Source organism: Scyliorhinus canicula, chromosome 16, assembly GCF_902713615.1.
Source record: "Scyliorhinus canicula chromosome 16, sScyCan1.1, whole genome shotgun sequence".
Classification (NCBI taxonomy): Eukaryota; Metazoa; Chordata; class Chondrichthyes; order Carcharhiniformes; family Scyliorhinidae; genus Scyliorhinus; species Scyliorhinus canicula.
In genome coordinates this window covers 33,040,188-33,055,333 of record NC_052161.1, presented here as the reverse complement: position 1 = coordinate 33,055,333, position 15,146 = coordinate 33,040,188, and the positions used below count along the sequence as shown (strand labels likewise).

The window sequence follows — 15,146 nt, the reverse complement described above, 5'->3', positions numbered from 1 at the left end:
AGTTGACTGTGGCAGCAAAACGTCACAGCACCTTCCTCCAGTAAGAACACTCCTTTCCAAATTGAGCCAATAATGCAGAATCAATTCTCCCATATAATTCACATCTTTGAATGAATGCACACATGGCCTTAATATGAGCTTTGGAAGTATCATGATCAGAAATATTTCTTCCAACATTTCTCCACATAGAGTGCCCATCCACAAATGATAGTTTCCCTTTAATCGGGTCAGGGAATAATTTGCAAACATAACAGTAGACTGACTTGGACGTTTCCGAAAATATCAACCAATTTCTCCTTTCCGCCATGCCCATTCCCTTCACCCTCACAGAATGGGACCTATGAAGACTTCTAAACTGCTTTCTGCCTCAAAAGTCAAACACTTTTCTCAAATATTCCATATTATCTATGTCCTCTGGTCGATTTATTACAAAATATTCAATCATACCCAGTGGAATAGATTTTCGCCATAATGAAATGTCTTCAGGGTAGGTTTCGTTCCTCACATCAGCTGCACACGAATGAGCTTGAACAATATCTTGTAGATTCATTCCCACTTCAGAGTCCACTTCTTATTCAAGCTTTTCAGCTTGTGTTGTCTCCAGATATCAGCAGGTCGCAGTCATCTGTTATGGGCCAGGGTTTAGAGAACCCCAAAGTGTATGGTGGAGTTCACCTGACCTACAACTTTTAATAGATTGTGGTATGGGGAGCACACGGCCCACTCTACAGGTGTGGTACAGCAGAAATGGAAAAATATTTTTTAAAGTAAAACAATGTTTATTCTATGAACTCAAGTTAACCTTTTTAAAACATACAGTGAACATCTTAGCAACCGTAAATTCAAATACAACCTCCAAAGAATACAACACCAAGTAATCTTTAATAACTTCCCGGAAAACATCCAGAAGACAAAAGAAACACCTTTTGGCAGAAGCACATCAGGTTTACATTCACTACTGAGAACATTTATAATTCTGAATTTACCAAATGAGCAAGAGAGGGGGCGGTATTCTCCCCCCCCCCCCCCCCCCACGCCGGGTGGGAGAATCGGCGGGGCGCCGCGTGAGCCACCCTGACACCCGCATGCGATTCTCCCACCCCCCGAAACCAGCGCCACGAGAATCGTGCCGGGCCGCTCGGAGAATCACCGCAAATGGCGAGCGGCGATTCTCTGGCCCGGATGGGCTGAACGACCGGCGAGAAGAATTACAGTCCTGCCAGCGCCATTCACACCTGGTCGCTGCTGGCGGGAACTGTGCGGGAACGCTGGGGGGACGGCCTGTGGGGGGGTTAGGAGGAGGGCTCCTTCACCGGGGGCGCCTCCGATGGGGACTGGCCTGCAATCAGGGCCTACCAATCGGTGGGCCGGCCTCTCCCCCCCCCTCCCCCCGGGCCTACCTCCTTCCACGGCCGGACCCAGAACCCCGGCGCCATGTTGGTGAGGGGCCGGCGCACATAAGAAGTTCCCCGCGCAGGATGGCGTGGCCCAACTGTGCATGCGCAGGAATAAGTTGCCCCAACTGCGCATGCGCGGGTTGACACAGCGCCCATATGGCGCCTCATAAGGAGGCTGGAGCGGCAAGAACTGCTCCAGTGCCGTGGAGCAGAGAATACCGCCCATAGTCTTTTCATGGCAGAGAGAACAGCAGTACACCTGTTTTGTCTGGCTTCAGCTCCAACACTGAAAACGAATCCAAAATAATCACAGACACACCCAAGCTTTTCTCAAAGTGAAACTAAAAAGCAGAGCCAGAGCTCAGCTCCACCCACACTCTGACATCACTGATAAACACCAATTTCTTAAAGGTACTCTCACATGACACATCAGACAAGTCACCAAACCTTCAGTGGATGTTGTTGTTGAGGGTGGATGTGGAGTTTTGGCACTGCTCAATACTTGAAACCTTCGAAAATAAAGTGCCAAACTGTAATTTTGCCTAGCTTCGACCCTTTGCCTTGCTTTCAACTGTCTGCATGTTTGACTGCCAGATTCATAGTGGCTCTTAACATTGACTGACCTGTCTTGACCTCACCGAATATGAATTTTCAGAAAGATCTGGCTTCTTTGCCCTCCTCAGCCTGGCCTAGGGGGGTCGAATTACCCCTGCAGCTGCTCCCGTCGATGACCTAAGCTCGCAGGTTTGCCTGTGGTGGCTCACTGGCTGCTGTTATTGGCTACCTGGCTCTTCTCTGGCCTTTGCTAGTCTGGTTCTCCAACCCTTCAACTCTGGTTGAGTTGCCCTGCTGCTCCCCGAAAACCATGGCAATGCCTTCCTGGTCCTCGCACCTCTCGACTGCTCACCTTTCATTCGAGTGGCCAGGCTGAAGTGACAACTGCTTGTGCACCTGGCTGGCTTGCTGCCTTTATCTGACCTGCCCTGGCCTGGCCTGTGTTCTTTCTTGAGTCGGTTAGCCTCCTACCCTCCTCAGCCCTGGCCTCGAGGTTGATAGTCACCCCTCTGCTCCCCTCGATGGCTGTTGGCCAGTGTCTCCTCCTGATCCCGGTCATCACAGACCTCTCTGTTGCCTCAGGCTGCTGGCCCCAAAAATCAGAATCCACGTTGCTGGTTTATTGAAGTTCAGAAACATCAGACGAGAATCGGGAGATCCGTCCGAACTGTCCTCAAGTCACCACCACCTCTCAACATCTGGGATAGAGCTTTCCTGCTCTAAGGGGACTCTACCAATCAGAGCCCAATTGTTCTGCTTTATATGCATGATTGAGCCAATCAACACACTCAGAATTTCGGGTGTCTGATTGATGCTCCCACAGCCACCTCTCAGTATGCCCCCCCCCCCCATTGTCCAAGGCCCCACATGCAGCACTGTGTGTTTCTTTATAAGTCCACTTCTGGGGCTGGATTCTCCGACCCCCCGCCGTGTTTGTTGTATAAATTAATCCTCTCACTTTCCCAAACGTTAGCATAATTTGGTCTTGATCAACAGGTGCTGTATTTGAATGTTTGAACAAATGTTTAATTTTTTCAGCACCAGCTCACATTATACATAGCATGTTACAGAGTTCTTATTTCTATATTATGAGCTCTGAATAACCTTAATGAAACAGTATAGAACACTATTTTACTTAATTGGCTGAAGCAACCTGAGTTTCATTTTCACTTCATAACTTTCTCCTCTCAGATTCCTTTCCTGAAACTCGTGATTTACAATGGGATGCTGTATTATACACAACAGCAGTCCTTTGTTTTGACCAAGACGCCATTCTTTTTATGTGAGCCGAGATACTGAGTGTTATTCAGCAATTCGACACAAAGGATGTATCAGAGTACAGTTTAAACATAATTAAGCAATGCTATTTGTTCTTTATTAAAGTTATATAAATGTCCCTAGTCTATACTGGTGATGTTGTAAATGTTACAAATGTAATAAGGAAAATGGATTTGATAAATGAAAATGAAATAAACCATGGACAATGGGTGAACATTAGATTGTGCTGTTTAGATTTGGCACTTTATGGAGAAAATCATCTTTGCTGAAGTATGTGACTCATCAAATTATATCAGAGCTGAAGGGGTAAATTCTCAAGGAGAGTAAAGACAGATATATTGGAGGACAAAAATACAGCATATCTTATGTTTCTCATTTCATTGTTGTTACTAGATACACAATGTGGAGGCAAACTTGACGATGATAGTGGAACATTTACCAGCCCCAATTATCCACGGAGATATCCAATTAATGCAAAATGTACTTGGTATATATTTGTGGACAGTGATGAAAGAATACAGTTAATCTTCATTGATGTTCAGTGAGTAACAATGTTTCTACTCAGTATAGCTGGATAATGTCAGAGGTATCTATTGGCTAATAACCATGGCCAATGGATTTATTGATGTTTCCAGCCTCTTGTGCCGTCCAAGAATCTGCTGTAAACCTTGCTGGTGTCTCACAAGCAGCTGCCATTGCACTCCCTCTGTTCCTCAGATAAGGAGACCAACGCTGGACACACTACTCCACGTGCGGTCTCACCAAAGGTTCTACACAATTGCAGTAAGACATCTTTACTCCTGTACACAAATGCCCTAACAATGAGAGACAACATACAATGTGCCTTCCAAATTGCTTGCTGCACCTGTGTGCTAGCACTTAGTGACTCATGAACAAGGACAGCCAGGTCCCTTTGGACATCAACACTTCCCAACTTCCCACCATTTAAGAAATACTCTGCCTTTCTTTTTTTTTCTACCAAACTCGAGAACTTCTCACATTCTCACATACCTTTCCCACCACTGACATTAAGCTGTCTCCCTCTACACCAACCCTCCCTTCACACCCCCCCAGAACGGTTAACCACATGTGTGGCTCACGATGCCCTCTCTGTGTCTCCTCAGGAAAACCTCTCCCACAATCGCCACAAAAGGGCCCAGGCTGGCGATGTGGTGCACAGACTGGCGGTGTGGTGCACAGACTGGCGATGTGGTGCCGAGGCTGGCGATGTGGTGCCCAGACTGGCGGTGTGGTTCCCAGACTGGCGGTGTGGTGCCCAGACTGGTGGTGTGGTGCCCAGACTGGCGGTGTGGTGCCCAGGCTGGCGGTGTGGTTCCCAGACTGGTGGTGTGGTGCCCAGGCTGGCGGTGTGGTTCCCAGGCTGGCGGTGTGGTGCCCAGACTGGCGGTGTGGTGCCCAGGCTGGCGGTGTGGTTCCCAGACTGGCGGTGTGGTGCCCAGGCTGGCGGTGTGGTGCCCAGACTGGCGATGTGGTGCCCAGACTGGCGGTGTGGTGCCCAGACTGGCGGTGTGGTGCCCAGGCTGGCGGTGTGGTGCCCAGACTGGCGGTGTGGTGCCCAGACTGGCGGTGTGGTGCCCAGGCTGGCGGTGTGGTGCCCAGGCTGGCGGTGTGGTGCCCAGACAGGTGGTGTGGTGCCCAGACAGGTGGTGTGGTGCCCAGGCTGGCGGTGTGGTGCCCAGGCTGGCGGTGTGGTGCCCAGACTGGCGGTGTGGTGCCCAGACAGGTGGTGTGGTGCCCAGGCTGGCGGTGTGGTGCCCAGGCTGGCGGTGTGGTGCCCAGGCTGGCGGTGTGGTGCCCAGACAGGCGGTGTGGTGCCCAGGCTGGCGGTGTGGTGCCCAGGCTGGCGGTGTGGTGCCACGACTGGCGGTGTGGTGCCCAGGCTGGCGGTGTGGTGCCCAGACTGGCGGTGTGGTGCCCAGACAGGTGGTGTGGTGCCCAGGCTGGCGGTGTGGTGCCCAGACTGGCGGTGTGGTGCCCAGGCTGGCGGTGTGGTGCCACGACTGGTGGTGTGGTGCCACGACTGGCGGTGTGGTGCCCAGACTGGCGGTGTGGTGCCCAGGCTGGCGGTGTGGTGCCCAGGCTGGCGGTGTGGTGCCCAGGCTGGCGGTGTGGTGCCCAGGCTGGCGGTGTGGTGCCCAGACTGGCGGTGTGGTGCCCAGGCTGGCGGTGTGGTGCCCAGACAGGTGGTGTGGTGCCCAGGCTGGCGGTGTGGTGCCCAGACTGGCGGTGTGGTGCCCAGACTGGCGGTGTGGTGCCCAGGCTGGCGGTGTGGTGCCCAGACTGGCGGTGTGGTGCCCAGGCTGGCGGTGTGGTGCCCAGACTGGCGGTGTGGTGCCCAGGCTGGCGGTGTGGTGCCCAGACTGGCGGTGTGGTGCCGGATTTGAGAATCCTCACCTCCTGTGAGGAGCGGGCCCTGGAGGTGTCTGGTGTGGCTGAGAATAGGGCTGTCACCAGTGCGGATGTGGGCGGACACCACAGATGTGAGGATCCACCAAGCTCCACCTGGAAGACAAGTCAAACGTCAGTAGTGATTGCCTTACGATCAATCCAACCCTCCCACTGACCACATGTCCATTCTCCCACAGATCCAGCAGCCGACGGCGCTGGCCCATCCCGGGCGGCACCCTCTCCTGACCCCAAGTAAAACACTTCTGAGGAGAGTTCCGAGGATGCAACTGTCATAGTCGCATCACAGCTGTCACTCCCATCCTCCACCAGCGCAGATAAACACACCTCGGTGTGAAATGTTAGTGGATAGGCTTCTGGGGCACAATCTGATGAGCACCATACTGTCGATGATGCACATCTGGTCGAGGCAGAAACCCCCAGGCGAGACAGCAATTCGAGGTCTGCTGCATCCCAGGACCCAGCTGTGTCCCAACCTGATGCAGAGTCTCTGGAACAGTATTACTCAGAGCTGATGGAGATGATAGGGAGCAACCTGGATGTTCAGAGGGAGATGTCAGCATCACTCCAGCAGATCCATAGCCGATTGAAGGAGCCCCAGAGGTTACGGGCACTGGTGATGGCACTAGCAATGAGTGGCACCAAGGCTACACTGCAAGGATGGCAGCCGCAGTGAAGATCCTGGTGCACGAAATCGGCACCATGAGTGAAAGTATCCAAAGCATCATGCAGTCAGTGATGGCCACGACTTGGGGTCTTGGCAGTATGTCTACCTCACTGCAGGATGTCACGCAGTACAAGGCCGACCTTGATGAGGTTCTGCAGGACATGTCCTGCTCTCAGATGGGAATGGCCGAGGCGCTGAAAAGCTTGTCCCAGTCACAGGTGGGCATTGCCAAGGCGCTGCAGAACATGTCCCAGTTACTGAGAACATCGTCAAGGGCGTCAACACGATGGTGCAGACCATGGGGAGACGCCAGGGCTGGCAGAGCCAGATGATACAGCAGCAGTAGGTCTGAAACCAGCTGGCCCTCCATCCCAAGGTGAACCCCAGGGCCCTAGGTGCACCAACCAGGTGGAAGTAGCACTGAGTGTCAACCCGGACCAGTCCCATGGGGTTGTGACGGTGGCCGCAGCTCTCCCGGGTTTCACCCTTCTAATAAGGCCGCGTCTTGGGGTCAGCACACGGAGAGTTGTAGCGAAGGTTCTGGGGGGCACCTGGGGGGCAACGAGACACAGCACTACCGTGCCAACCCCTGGATCATGTGTAACATTTGTCTCTGCCTGTAGACCCACCAACCATCCATAACCCCCATCAACTGCCGAGGCCTCTGGCCGTGGGGTGACAGACAGTGCCAAAAGTTGCCCCGCAACTGATATGGTTTGAATATGCATCAGCCCCTGGAAAGAGCACCCCGCCCAAGCACACACCCCCACTGGGGAAAAGAGAAATATTCAAGTGGTAGAGGTAAAGGAGATCTGATGGGAGATAAGAAGGAGAGTATGCCTCAGATTAAAAAAGAAATCCAGGAGGGTTGAAGAGGAATGAAAAGAAATGTATCAAATGTGTTCACTGTCATAATGTGGAGATGCCGGCGTTGGACTGGGGTGAGCACAGTAAGAGGTCTTACAACACCAGGTTAAAGTCCAACAGGTTTGTTTCAAACACGAGCTTTCGGAGCACGGCTCCTTCTTCAGGTGAATGGAAAGGCTTGTTCCAGAAATGTTTATATAGACACAGTCAGAGATGCCCCGGAATGCGAGCACCTGCAGGCAATCAAATCATCAAAGATGCAGAGAGAGAGGTAACTCCAGGTTAAAGAGGTGTGAATTGTCCCAAGCCAGTTCAGTCGGTAGGCCTCTGCAAGTCCAGGCTTGTTGGTGGGGGCCGAATGTAATGCGACATGAATCCCAGATCCCGGTTGAGTCCGCATTCATGCGTGCGGAACTTAGCTATAAGTTTTTGCTCAGCAATTTTGCGTTGTCGCGTCTCCTGAAGGCCTCCTTGTAGAATGCTGACCCGGAGATCAGAGGCTGAATGTCCTTGACTGCTGAAGTGTTCCCCAACTGGAAGGGAACAGTCCTGCCTGTTGATAGTCGCACGATGCCCGTTTATTCGTTGTCGCAGTGTCTGCATGGTCTCGCCAATGTACCACGCTTCGGGACATCCTTTTCTGCAGCGTATGAGGTAGACTACATTGGTCGAGTCGCACGAGTATGCGCCGCGTACCTGGTGGGTGGTGTTTCCACGTGTAATGGTGGTGTCCATGTCGATGATCTGGCATGTCTTGCAGAGATTACCCTGGCAGGGTTTTGTGGTGTTGTGGTTGCTGTTCTGAAGGCTGGGTAATTTGCTGCAAACAATGGTTTGTTTGAGGTTGCGCGGTTGTTTGAAGGCCAGTAGTGGGGGTGTGGGGATGACCTTGGCAAGATGTCCATCCTCGCTGATGATGTGTTGGAGGCTGCGAAGAAGATGTCGTAGTTTCTCCGCCCCAGGAAAGTACTGGACGACGAAGGGCACTCTGTCAGTGGTGTCCCGTGTTTGTCTTCTGAGGAGGTCGGTGCGGTTTTTTGCTGTGGCGCGGTGGAACTGTCGATCAATGAGTCGAGCGCCATATCCCGTTCGTACGAGGGCATCTTTCAGCATCTGTAGGTGTCTGTTGCGCTCCTCCTTGTCTGAGCAGATCCTGTGTATACGGAGGGCTTGTCCATAGGGGATGGCTTCTTTAATGTGTTTCGGGTGAAAGCTGGAGAAGTGGAGCATCGTGAGATTATCTGTGGGCTTGCGGTAAAGCGAGGTGCTGAGGTGACCGTCCTTGATGGAGACGAGTGTGTCCAAGAATGGAACTGAATTTGGAGAATAGTCCATGGTGAGTTTGATGGTGGGATGGAACTTATTGATGTCATCGTGTAGTCGTTTCAGTGATGTCTCGCCGTGGGTCCAAAGGAAAAAAATGTCATCGATGTATCTGGTGTATAGCATCGGTTGAAAGTCCTGTGTGGTGAGGAAGTCCTGTTCAAACTTGTGCATGAAGATGTTGGCATACTGAGGTGCAAATTTGGTCCCCATGGCTGTTCCGTGCGTCTGGATGAAGAATTTGTTGTCGAAGGTGAAGACGTTGTGGTCTAGAACGAAACGGATGAGTTGCAGAATTGCGTCTGGAGATTGGCAGTTGTCGGTGTTGAGGACTGAGGCTGTTGCAGCAATGCCGTCGTCATGGGGGATGCTGGTGTAGAGTGCCGAGACATCCATTGTGACGAGGAATGTTCCTGGTTCAACTGGTCCATGGGTGCTGAGTTTCTGTAGGAAGTCCGTCGTGTCGCGACAGAAGCTGGGTGTACCTTGTACGATGGGTTTCAAGATGCCCTCGATGTGGCCAGAGAGGTTCTCACACAGGGTCCCATTGCCTGAAACGATAGGACGGCCTGGTGTGTTGGCCTTGTGTATTTTCGGGAGGCAGTAGAGATCTCCAATGCGGGGATTACGTGGGATGAGAGCACGTAGGGTGTTCTGAAGGTCTGGATCTAAGGTCTTGATCAGTCTGCTGAGTTGGCGGATGTGTTCCTTGGTTGGATCTGCGGGTAACTGCCTGTAGTGTTCCTGGTTGTCGAGTTGTCGGTATACTTCTTTGCAGTAGTCTGTTCTGTTCAGTATGACGGTGGCCCCTCCTTTGTCTGCTGGTTTGATGACGATGTTGCGGTTGGTCTTGAGAGTGCGGATGGCGTTGCGTTGTGCTTGGGTGACGTTTGAGGCTGCCTTGTGATTGCGAGTGATGAATCTGGCATTGACACGACTTCTGACGGCTTGAGCATACATGTCGAGTCTAGGGCAGCGGCCTTCCGGAGGGGTCCAATTTGACTCTTTCCTTTTCGGTTGCTGCACTGCAGATCTCGCGGTCTGCTGTTCCGGTTCATTGGTCGTGTCCCTGGGTTCGCTGTCGGCCTCTTGGGGTCTGTGGAAGAATTCCCGGAGCCTCATTCGCCTGATGAATTCCTCCGTATCTGCCGCGAGACTGATGGGGTCCATTTTGGTGGTGGTGCAGAAATTGAGCCCTCTGCTGAGGACTTCGATTTCGTCTGGTTGAAGGGTGTAGTCTGACAAGTTGACAATGGATTTCCCTGTATTGTTTTCGACTGTTGTACCGGGAGAAGCTTGATTGCTGCTGGTGGTGATGCCAAGTTTCTCAAGCTTCCTGTTCTTGGTGTGCATGTAGGTGGCATAGTATTGCTGTCTCATCTGTTTGGCGGTGTTCCGCAGCTGGTCTGCTGTGTCCTGAGCGCAAGTTGAGAATATGGCCTCTCTCTTGGTTTCCAGGTTGCGTCGACTGCTGTAGAGTTGGTGTACGAGGTGTTTGAGGAGTGTGACAGAGGTGCGGTGGCAGAGTCTTTCAGCGTAGTCTGTGTTGTAAGTCGACTTGAGTGGGTTTTTGATCTGTAGTCCTTTCGGGATCTTGTCTGCTTTTTTGCATCTTTGTAGAAACTGAATGTCAGTGTCTATATGCGCGATCTTCCTGGAGATCCTCTCCACTTTGAGCCGGCAGTTTGCGGTGTCAATGGTAGCCATGATGTGGAGATGCCGGCGTTGGACTGGGGTGAGCACAGTAAGAAGTCTTACAACACCAGGTTAAAGTCCAACAGGTTTGTTTCAAACACGAGCTTTCGGAGCACGGCTCCTTCTTCAGGTGAATGGAAAGGCTTGTTCCAGAAATGTTTATATAGACACAGTCAGAGATGCCCCGGAATGCGAGCACCTGCAGGCAATCAAATCATCAAAGATGCAGAGAGAGAGGTAACTCCAGGTTAAAGAGGTGTGAATTGTCCCAAGCCAGTTCAGTCGGTAGGCCTCTGCAAGTCCAGGCTTGTTGGTGGGGGCCGAATGTAATGCGACATGAATCCCAGATCCCGGTTGAGTCCGCATTCATGCGTGCGGAACTTAGCTATAAGTTTTTGCTCAGCAATTTTGCGTTGTCGCGTCTCCTGAAGGCCTCCTTGTAGAATGCTGACCCGGAGATCAGAGGCTGAATGTCCTTGACTGCTGAAGTGTTCCCCAACTGGAAGGGAACAGTCCTGCCTGTTGATAGTCGCACGATGCCCGTTTATTCGTTGTCGCAGTGTCTGCATGGTCTCGCCAATGTACCACGCTTCGGGACATCCTTTTCTGCAGCGTATGAGGTAGACTACATTGGTCGAGTCGCACGAGTATGCGCCGCGTACCTGGTGGGTGGTGTTTCCACTGTCATAAACTTGGCCCTGTAAACATTTAGACCATTACAGTGAAAAAATTTGAAGCTTTTAATGTCTCTTCTACCCTCCTGGATTTCTTTTTTAATCTGAGGTACACTCTCCTTATTATCTCCCATCAGATCACCTTGACCTCTACCACTTGAGTATTTCTCTTTTCCCCAGTTTCTGATGTCTGAAACCAAGCTTTGATTTATGAACTAATTCATACTCATCTGCCATTTCTGCTGCTAACCTCACAGTTTTAGTCCTCTGCTCTTCCACATGAGTTCTCAATACATCAGGAATTGAATTTTTAAACTCCTCCAAAAGTATAATTTCTCTGAGAGCTTCATACATTTGGTCTATTTTTAAAGCCCTTATCCACGATCAAAATTACTCTGTTTAATCCTCTAAAACTCCAAGTATGTTTGACCAGGTTCTTTCCTTAAATTTCTAATCCTTTCTCTGTCGGCTTCAGGCACTAGTTCATATGCACCTAAGATGGATTTTTTCACCTCCTCATACGTTTCCGATACCTCCTGTGATAGTGATGCAAACACTTCACTAGCTCGACCGACCAACTTTGTTTGAATCAGTAATACCCACATGTCCTGTGGCCACTTCATTTCTTTAGCTACCTCTCAAATGAAATGAAAAAAGATTCTACCTCCTTATCATCAAACCTTGCCAATGCATTGACATATTTAAATAGATCCCCATCAAGCCTTTGACTATGATGCTCAGGTTCATTATCCTCATCAATATCCTCATACTGTATGTTTCCCTTTACATCCACCACTTTTAAATGACTGTCGTGTTTCATGGCCATTCTCCGAAGTTCAAACTCTCTCTCTTTTTCTCTTTCCTCTCTATCTCTTTCCCTTTCCTCTCTCTCTCTTTCTCTCTCCTATCCTCTCTATCTCTTTCTCTCTTTTTTCCTATTTCCTCTCTATCTCTTTCTCTTTTTCTTTGTCCCTCATTGCGTATTCAAGCTGCTTTAATTCTTTCTCATGTTCCATCTTTTTAATCTGTAACTGAATTTTTGCCAGTTTGAATTCATCATACTGTATCTCAGGAATTTTTTAATGCTCAGCTACCGTCCGAAGTACCTCATCTTTTCGTAGCCTGTCAGGTAACCTTAACTGCAATGTCTGCCAAATCTAAAAGCCTTTTTTTTAGTCTCTGTTCGTAAGGCACTGTGTGTAACCTTCTCCACCCTCAAAAACCTCCGATCCTCTGAAAGAGCCATTGTCCACAACACACTCCCTACTAAAACTGGAATACCACACCTGAAAAGAAAACACATATATGCTCACCTCTCACCGTCTTTAAATTCACTAAGCCAACCGAATCACAAAAGATAGACTTTTACCCCACAAGCCCCCAATTTATTATGGGCCAGGGTTTAGAAAACTCCAAAGTATATCATGGAGTTCACCTGACCCACAACTTTTAATAGATTTTGGTTTTGGGGAGCGCACTCTCCAGGTGTTATGCAACAGAGACCTTAAGCTCTTTTGAAAACAAAACAATGTTTATTCTACGAACCAAGTTAACATTTTATAAACACACAGTAAACGTCTTACCAACTACCAACACACATAACCCCACAGATACAATACTCTATAGGTAACCCTTAATACCTTTCCTAGCAACATCCATAAGTTAAACCCTTTTTTAACAAAGACAGCAGGTTTAAATTCTCGACAGAAACATGTATGACTTTGAAATCATCAAGGGATCTGGCGATATTTTTTAGAGAGAGAGAGAGAGATACAGCTTCTTGTTTGAATACAGCTCTCCAACTGAAAATTAAACCAAAAACAGAGCCACAAACCAACTTTTCAGCTCAAAATGAAAGTAAAAAGACCGACTGACAGCCAGCTGCACCCATACACTGACATCACTGCAGCTATTTGATAAACAGACATTTCTTGAAGGTACATCCACCTGACATTTGTCCCTCCCTCAGATGATCTAATAAATTACATTACATTAACCTGAGGTACATTTGTGTTTGAGTTGACAAAGTTTGGAACTTTTTGGTTGATCCTTGTTCAATGCCTCCATATGTTTTGAATTGGTATCCAATATGGGGCAGGGTTTATGAAGTAAATTGTTCATAAAAGAAATGAAATGGGAAATTAATTCTCTCTGCAGGTTGGAAGCTACACCAGGTTGCTCAAAAGATTATGTTAAAATATATGATGGGCCTTCAACAAATTCTCCAGTGCTTTCCACAATATGTACTGGATCAAATCGTGCATTTACATCATCGGCCAACGCTATGACTGTTTATTTCCAATCTGATTCCCAAAATAGTGGTCCCGGCTTTACTGCAAATTACTTTGAGATATCTGCAAATAAAAGTAAGTGATAAATTTCTTCTCTTGATCTGTGCAGTTGGTATTCGCAGGGTAGAAAAATGATTTCGCAGATGTGACTACTTTCAGAGAGTCGATAAGGATTTGTTAAGATCTCCATTCATTATGCCTCGCATCATGATGCTCTTATTATAAAGAACTGTACAGAATATACAGCATAGAAATAGGCCAGAACTAATCTGTGTCCGTGTGCCTTCTCAACAAGAGATTTCTCCTTTTCCAGCTGCCTCATCTCAGCCTATTTCTTGCCCCTTTTCTTCCATGTAATCATCTACTTTTCCTTAGAAAGTATCTGAGCGATCTGTCTCAACCATTTCCTGTGGTAGCTTGTTCCACCCTCTGGGTAAAGACATGTCTTCTTATGTCACAAATGGATGTATTAGGAACTGGCTTATATTTTGGGTCCATGTTTTTGGATTCTCCATTATTTACGCTGCTCAAATCATTCACAGTTTTGAAGTTCTCTGTCAGCTCATTCCATGTTTCTTTTTTAAAGAAAAGTAGCCGACCTGTTCAGATATTCCCTGGAGGTGTAATCTCTCAGTTTTGGGCACCACCCTTGTTTATCAAATTTGTACTTTCTCCATTGTTTCTGTGTTTTTTTGTACAATGGAAGATAGAACAGTGCTCAGTGAATTTTGCATGGCCTCACCACAGCTCTATACATGCTACACAACGTCATTATCGTTGAATTATGCAGTCTAGAAATAAATCTGAGTGGTAAATTGCCATTTTTTATTATTTTACTAGCAATGCTGTTTTAAATGATTTAAAACAAAGATCCCTTTGCTTTCCTAACCCAGTCACTATGTTTTATTAGCTCAGATTTAAGTGATGTTTCTATCTTTTTAAAACAAAGTGCATCGTCTCATTTATCTGTCTTGAAACTTATTTTCTACTTAACGGCTTACTCTCTAAGCTTTCTAATGTCTTCTCCAATGCTATCATTTGTAAATTTTGATGTCATCTTGCTTGTTTCATAGTCAAAACCACAGATATAATTTATAAATAACAATGGGTTCATCCCTGATCCTTGTGGAACCACATTTTCAATCGCTTTCTAATCTGAATACACTTCACCTCCAGTCTTCACTTCTTATTTTTAAATTTCCATTTAGCTAATTATCCTCGATTCCATATATCCTAACCTTTGTTATGAGTCAACTGGGGTAACTTGTTGATGATATGTGAAAATTAAAGTTTGTGACATTTAATATTTAAACACCTTCAAATATTTCTCTCAGGTCAACATAAGAACACAGGAACAGAAAAACATAGCAGCAGGAGTAGGCCATTCCACCGGTCAACCCCTTTCTGCACAGATCGTAGCTGATAACCTTTTTTATACAATTTTCCTCCACTATCTCTGTATCCCTTGGTGTGATTGGTATCCTGAAATCTATCGATTTCTGTCTTGAGCGAGTTCTGTGATTGTCCTTCCACAGTCCTCTGGGGTAGAGAATTCTAAAGATTCACCACCGTCGGAGTGAAGAAATCTCTCATCTGAGCCTAAAATGACCTGGCTGGTTTAGCTCAGTGGGCTAGACAGCTGGTTTGCGATGCATTACAAGGCCAGCAGCGCGGATTCAATTACTGTGCCAGCTTACCCGAACAGGTGCCGAAATGTGGCGACTCGGGGCTTTTCACAGTAACTTCATACTTGTGGCAATAAAAGGTTATTATTATTGAAGGGCAGCACGGTGACGCAGTGGGTTAGCCCTGCTGCCTCACGGCGCCGAGGGCCCAGGTTCGATCCCGGCTCTGGGTCACTGTCCGTGTGGAGTTTGCACATTCTCCCCGTGTCTGCGTGGGTTTCACCCCCACAACCCAAAGATGTGCAGGGTAGGCGGATTGGCCACACTAAATTGCCCCTTAATTGGCA

General features: G+C 48.5%; 1 protein-coding gene across 1 annotated transcript in view; it reads left to right on the top strand.

The window, feature by feature from the left end:
* Positions 1-15,146, top strand: part of LOC119979709 (cubilin-like) — a 225,388-nt gene that overhangs the window by 68,044 nt on the left and 142,198 nt on the right. Inside the window, exons 10-11 of the mRNA XM_038822269.1 lie at positions 3,624-3,771; positions 13,041-13,249. Coding sequence (XP_038678197.1) covers positions 3,624-3,771; positions 13,041-13,249 — 357 coding nt within the window. The remainder of the gene's footprint in view (positions 1-3,623; positions 3,772-13,040; positions 13,250-15,146) is intronic.